Source organism: Ipomoea triloba, chromosome 9 (assembly GCF_003576645.1).
Source record: "Ipomoea triloba cultivar NCNSP0323 chromosome 9, ASM357664v1".
Taxonomy (NCBI): Eukaryota; Viridiplantae; Streptophyta; class Magnoliopsida; order Solanales; family Convolvulaceae; genus Ipomoea; species Ipomoea triloba.
The window spans coordinates 2,682,775-2,690,029 of NC_044924.1; the positions used below are offsets into that span (position 1 = coordinate 2,682,775).

The window sequence follows — 7,255 nt, forward strand, 5'->3', positions numbered from 1 at the left end:
AGTTAAATTTATAATAATAATAATAATAATAATAATAATAATAATAATTATTATTATTATTATAAAGAAGGTATCTAGAATATTTTAGGAGCAAATTAAACTTCTGAAAATAAAATAAAATAAGTTATATCGAGAAATTACTCTATACACCGTTTTTATTTATAGCTTATTGGCACTATTCAACCAAGTTAAATAATTGTTTATCAAATACTTATTTTGGCGGTTTGATTAAGCTAAAACAAATAAAGTTGGTAAATTTAATTTGTGATTATGTGAGAAAATTTAACACTTGTGTGAGATGTCAGATCTTTGACCTCATTAATTAAAGATCCGACCAGTCTCACGAATTGAGACATATGAAACGGTCTTACAGATTGAGACTTGTGAAACGGTCTTACACAAGTTTTTGTCTATTTTTAGTTATCAATTATTGTGACATTGTAACATTTAATCTTATATTTTTTCTTTTTAATTTTGTCACATTACGTCTTTGACCGTCATTTGATTGTTATAGTTAATCATTCATTCAAATTTCTACTATTCCACATTTAACAAAGAGGATCAAAATGTAATTTTTATCGTTCAATCCTCTTATTCCTGATAAGTAATTTATCTTGCTGTTTTAATTGAACGATGAAATTACGCACATGTTAGTAACTTTTTATTAATGATGAAATTGACAATAATTTAAATGGAGAACTAATTTTATAAATAAATAAAAGTGAATAGTATAATACTATAATGCAATAAAATAAATCCAATGAGGTAGCTCAAGTGGCAAGTGAGCTCAGTGAATTTACAAAAAAAAATAAAAAATAATGCAATAAAACTAAATACGAGATTGGGATAATAACGGATGGATGAAAAGTAAAATTTACTCATGATGTCCACCTAAGCTAGCTCCCTTAGATCGCCTTAATATATGGGGCTTGTGGTTGATAAGTGCTGATAAAGTTTCGGTCAAAGTGAGGGGCAAAATGGACAAAAGGACCAATACGCATCAACTTAAAACGACATTTTAAGCCACTGTTGTTCCAGCCAGAGCTTCTTCTCCATTCTCTCCCTCTCTCTCTCTCTCCTATTATACATGATCACACAACTCTCCAACTTCCCTCCCTTTACTCATGCGTTAACAGAAAAAAAGAAATACCGTTTCCTAATTCAGACGAGAATTGCATCTCAAAGGCTCTATCTGAAACCTAGAGCCTGATTTGCTCTTTGAACACTGAGATTCGGAAGCTTACGTGCGCCGGTGGAGTTTTGTATGGATAAGGACGAGGTTGATATAGAGAATGCGGCGGAGAGGAATGGAGCGGGTTGGGAGCGACACGATGACGGGGCGGAGAGTCACGAGGATTGGTCACCGGAGCATATCAGGGAGCCTTTGCTTCTCTCCAAGAGCAGAGTCAATAACACATCGCAGATTGCCATTATTGGAGCCAATGTTTGCCCCATCGAAAGCCTCGATTACGAGTGAGTATGTTCGGTGTTGATATCGCGTTTATGCTATTGTGTTTCTCACTTATCTACTTTATGTTTGTAAAATCCAGAAAGTGCTAACTGTTTTTTTCGTCAATTTCTCCGTGTTATTTTCGAAATTGATTTTCGTCTCCATTTGACTGTTAAACGACCGTATGTCGTTCATTTCTGATTTCCCCCTATAATATTAGACGTTTTGGAATAAGGAATTGGACACTTTTGTATTATTGGGAGGAAGATGAAAGTTATGCGTACTGATTAGGATTTGTGTACAAGTATGCTTAGTTAGCCGTAGTTGGATCATTTTGATTTTCCTCATTATGCTTTTCTCTTTTCATTGATTGTGCTTTCGGTTGTTTTGCTATTGCTTTTTTGGAGTTACGGATCACATGGTGTACGAGTCAGCTTAGATCTATTTGCTGAATTGGGCTTTTGACTGATATTGGCTTGCTTGCAAAAGCTTTAATGTAATGTACAAACTTATTGTATTGGATATACATGGAGCTCATGTGCAACTATGCAATCATGCCACTTTCTATACATTGCTATTATCTGCAGTAGGGTATCTAGCAGTTAAATTCCAATTTCACTCTCTGTTATTTAATGTGCAGGATTCTTGAAAATGACCTAATTAAACAGGATTGGAGGTCAAGGAAGAAGGTTCAGATATTCCAATACATATTTCTCAAATGGACGCTTGCATTTCTCATTGGATTGGTTACAGGGATTGTAGCCCTTTTTAATAACCTTGCAGTGGAGAATATTGCTGGTTTCAAACTTCTACTTAGTAACAACTTAATGCTCAAGGGAAAGTAAGCTCTGTTCCATTAAATCTTAATTTATGAAAATTTTCATGGTTTAATTTCATTTGCAACTAGCATACTACGTGTGTCAATTGTCTTTTTGAGCTACAAGCTGTTTGGTTGATGTTGTGTTGAAGATGCTTTATAAGCCTATTAAGGATCTTTTTACTAGTGTGCTTTACCTGCCACACCATAATTTGACATTTTACTGGCTCCATGAAGGAAGTGGCACTACATTGGATTCATTCATATGCAAAATTCCCAGCAGAGTCTGAGCTCACAAAATCTTTATTGGTTACAAAATATGTTAGCTTTATATGTTTTGTTTCAGTGTAACGCCATAACAAGATCTAGTTATTTCATTTGTTTTTATTCTTTGGTAGTGATTTTAATTTCAGTGCAGGTATTTTCAGGCATTTGCTGCAATGGCTGGTTGCAATCTGATTCTCGCAATTTGTGCTGGATTCCTATGTGCATTTGTTGCGCCTGCAGCTGCTGGCTCTGGTATTCCTGAAGTGAAAGCATATCTCAATGGTGTGGATGCTCATTCAATATTGGCTCCAAGTACCCTATTTGTCAAGGTAGGTTTGCCTTATTTTGCACATATGTCTTTATGCACAAAAACCTGCATATAAAAATCTGAGTTAAGCCGTGTGCTTAAAATGACACTATGGATGACAGTGTAAACGAATTAGTGTGCAAAACAAATACCATTTACAGTAAGCAAAAAATTATCAGTTCAAACAAAGGAGCTTTGCCTTCTATGGGAGTGACTTCTGGTTCAGAGCTTATATTACCTAAATCAGTTTTTTTTCTTTATTTTTATTCTTCTTTAGCTTCAAACTGCCTAAAAAGCTTGTGTATTCTACCATTCCAATATTGTTAGGTTCCTATAAGCACACTGTTTTATTCACTTTCAAGAAGGTATATGTTTAATATTTTGCAGAACTTGATTTTTATTTGTACATTGCAACCTTGCTGGACTATTCCATCTTACTCATGATGCAATTGGTAACTTAGTTTTGCTATGAAAATGTTTTGGTTCATGAGATTACACATTTGTTGCTACTTTGTAAGTACTTGTTCTATTGTTAAGCTGCTCTGTCAATTTCATAGCTTCAAAGACTCATAAATTATTTTAATTCATTGAACTTGGCAGATTTTTGGTTCCATCTTTGGTGTTGCTGCTGGATTTGTTGTGGGAAAAGAAGGGCCCATGGTTCATACAGGTGCTTGCATAGCAAACTTACTTGGACAGGGAGGTTCCCGCAAGTATCGTTTGACTTGGAAATGGCTTAGACTCTTCAAAAATGACCGGGACCGTAGGGATTTGATCACCTGTGGAGCTGCAGCTGGTGTTGCAGGTGCTTTCCGTGCCCCAGTTGGAGGTGTCCTTTTTGCCCTTGAAGAAGCTGCTTCATGGTCTCTCTCTCTCTCTCTCTGAATTTGGGCTATATTTATTATTCTGAATACTTCCTCTTTCCTAAAACCAATCAGATGAAAAGAACCAAACAGTTAATCATCACCACTTGTTGGGCATATAAAATTACTGATAGAATGGAGTCAAAATATTCTAGCATCTAATTTGATGAAAGTGTTGCCCAACACAAAATGTAATTGAAAATTAGAGTTTCTTAGCAAAGTTAGCTTGTTGTGCGGCCCCATGCCCTTTATGTTTTGATAGTTATCTTTTTAGTTATTCATTTTAGGTGGCGGAGTGCACTTCTTTGGAGAACCTTTTTCACAACTGCTGTAGTGGCTGTGGTTCTCAGAACTTTTATCCAATTTTGTCGGTCTGGGAAATGTGGACTATTTGGACAAGGAGGCCTGATTATGTTTGATGTTCATTCAAATGTGCCTGACTATAACACTACAGATCTGCTGGCAATTATGTTACTTGGAATACTTGGAGGTGTTTTGGGAAGCCTATACAACTATCTTGTGGACAAGGTTCTTCGAACCTACAGCATAATCAATGAGTATGCCCTTTAGTTGCTTCTTATGATGCCATATTATATATTTTCTTGCCTTGTTTTGTTCTGGTCTTTTATAACCGAGCAAGCATAATTATTAGCATAATTATTCCATGTGGGTGCATAATTTCTGCTTGTGGTAGTTTCATGATGTGAAGATTCTCTAGAAGCATGCACCCTGCTTCTCTGTAGTGTAACTAAAGGATTTTTCTGTTTGCCCTTGTTGACATGAAGTTGTAATTAACTAGTTCACTTGAGTTTTAAAACATCATGAATAGAGTGGCAAGTGGGCAGTGTACTAGTTGCATGATAAGGTTGTTGTATTCCCTTTTCTTTTCCAAGTTACTTCTTCTTAAAAATGTGATTATGTCTTTGCCATGTACTTTGACATAATTGTTAAAATTTTGTCTTTGCCATAGTTCACAGAATGTGGATTTTCATGGTTCCTTTTGGTCTTATGTTGATTTTTTCACGCTATGCAGAAGAGGTCCAGGTTTCAAGATATTGCTTGTCATGACCATTTCTATCTTGACTTCTTGTTGCTTGTTTGGCCTTCCTTGGTTGGCAAGATGCAGACCTTGCCCCCCAGGGTTCGAGAGTGTATGCCCTACTGAAGGTCGATCTGGGGACTTCAAGAATTTCCAGTGTCCAGCAGGGCAATACAATGATCTTGCGTCCCTCTTTCTGAACACAAATGATGATGCCATACGTAATTTGTTCAGTTCAAGAGATGAGAGTGAATTTCTACTCTCTACCCTATTTTTGTTTTTTGCTGGGGTTTACGTCCTTGGGATTATTACTTATGGAATTGCTGTTCCATCTGGGCTCTTCATTCCTGTCATCCTTGCTGGAGCCTCATATGGGCGTCTTGTTGGGAACTTCTTGGGTTCTGTCTCCAATCTTGATGCGGGTCTCTTTGCCCTGCTTGGTGCTGCCTCCTTTCTTGGTGGGACGATGAGGATGACTGTGTCACTATGTGTGATTATGCTTGAACTCACAAATGATCTCTTAATGCTCCCACTGATGATGCTAGTTCTGCTTATATCAAAAACCGTGGCTGATTGTTTTAACAAAGGGGTCTACGACCAAATTGTGAAGATGAAGGGTTTGCCTTTCATGGAAGCTCATGCTGAACCATACATGAGGCATTTGGTTGCTGGGGATGTTTGCTCTGGACCCCTGATAACCTTTTCTGGTGTTGAGAAAGTCGGCAACATCTTACATGCTTTAAAGATAACTGGACACAATGGGTTTCCGGTAATTGATGAGCCACCTTTCTCTGAATCACCAGAGTTATGTGGGCTTGTTCTTAGGTCACATCTGGTCGTTTTGCTGAATGGAAAGAATTTCTCCAAACAGCAGGGGTTGATGGGTTCACAAATCTTGAGGAGGTTTCACGCATTTGATTTTGCAAAGCCGGGTTTAGGAAAGGGGCTTAAAGTTGATGATTTGAATATCACGGAGGAGGAGATGGAGATGTATGTTGATCTCCATCCTATCACAAATACGTCTCCTTACACTGTAGTGGAGACTATGTCTCTGGCAAAAGCTGCAATACTCTTTCGAGAGCTTGGTCTCAGACACTTGTGTGTTGTCCCTAAGCGCATTGGGGTAGTTTTTCTTTTCTTTTGCTCTCTCATCAGGACTTTCCTACCTAATCTTTTGTCCTTAAAATTGCTCATCCCCACCCAATCTTGAACCTAAATTGTTGGGTATAGGAATTTGAAAACACCTTAGTCCTTATGATAAGCATCATTTGTGGCTTCTCAGTTCTAACTTGTTAACATTTTCATCTGTCGTTTTCTTTGCAGAGACCACCAATTGTGGGAATCTTGACGCGACATGATTTCATGCCCGAGCATATCTTGGGACTCTACCCTAGCATCAATCCCCACGGCCACGGCTAGTCCGGATTCGGTGAGTCTGCATTGGCAAAGGTCCATTATTCCCTTTTCTGAAGTTTCAGAGAGAACTTTGGTTATTTACATAACATTGTGTTACTGTAACGGCATTGCGTTACACAGAACATAATGGAGAAATAGAGTCAAGGTACTCAACTGTCGCTGCATGCAAAACAAAGTTGTTTGTTTGTTTACGCGTTCGTAGACAAACGTAAAAACAGAATGGTAGTAATAATGTGGTATCATACCTTATGTTAGTTTATTCGTTTTCGAGTGCCAAATTAGCACTTGTATATGTATTGAACTTTGTATTATTTGTCGTTTTTGGGTGCGAAATGAGCAGTTGGGCACTAGTATTGGTATTGTAGTACTTAGTATTATTTATGTGAATTTATTTAATAATTTGACCTTGTTCGACAATTTTTATTTATTTTTTATTTATTTTTTTATTTTTTAGTTCATTTTTCCTTGCAAGGCAGAATTTCAAGAAATTTGTAATTGAAAGTTGAAACTACTGGTGATTAATAGCAAAATATGCCAAATGAATATGTGAATTGCTTTGAAATATAATGTAAATATCCAATGCAAAACTTCTATACAAATGTCAAGCGATGCTCGTATAAGATTTTATACAGAGTACTATTTTTATTGAGGTTTTTTTTTTTGTTTGTTTTGTATTTTATAAATTGAATATAATTTGTTCCTTTATATTAATGATGTTGTGCAGTACTTATAATTCAATAGAATTTTCATTTATATTGCTTAAGTTGCACGATGTGATGCCTCTCATAGTATTTTGCTACCTTCGTCATGAAGATCAAACATTTGAGAGGATTTTTATAATACTAGTATGATACCCGTGCGATGCACGGACTAACAATTTGAAATATTTAGATTATTTTTATATATAGAGGATTTTTATAATACTTTATTCATTTATATAGTTTTGTTATTTAATAGTTAATCTTTTCAAAACGGTATTATGTTATTACGCTAATACGTGAATATAGAAACAATATTACATATTTACATGCTTGCAAAAAAAAAAGAAAGAAACAACATTACCAATTAATAGATATTAGTTAATTTTCATTTTACA

The 7,255-nt window shown here is 36.1% G+C and overlaps 1 protein-coding gene across 2 annotated transcripts; it reads left to right on the top strand.

The window, feature by feature from the left end:
* The first annotated feature begins 1,023 nt into the window (after positions 1 to 1,023).
* Positions 1,024 to 6,576, top strand: LOC116028883 (chloride channel protein CLC-c). Of its 2 annotated transcripts, XM_031270726.1 has the most exons (7): positions 1,024 to 1,473; positions 2,091 to 2,291; positions 2,686 to 2,863; positions 3,442 to 3,704; positions 3,992 to 4,261; positions 4,738 to 5,866; positions 6,067 to 6,576. In XM_031270726.1, the coding sequence occupies exons 1-7, from the start codon at positions 1,265 to 1,267 to the stop codon at positions 6,160 to 6,162; spliced, it is 2,346 nt and encodes a 781-aa protein (XP_031126586.1). In that variant the 5' UTR covers positions 1,024 to 1,264; the 3' UTR covers positions 6,163 to 6,576. The 2 variants fall into 2 exon arrangements, with proteins under 2 accessions (XP_031126586.1, XP_031126587.1); XM_031270727.1 differs by lacking the exon at positions 1,024 to 1,473 and having other exon boundaries at positions 2,176 to 2,291; positions 2,681 to 2,863.
* Positions 6,577 to 7,255: the final 679 nt, after the last annotated feature.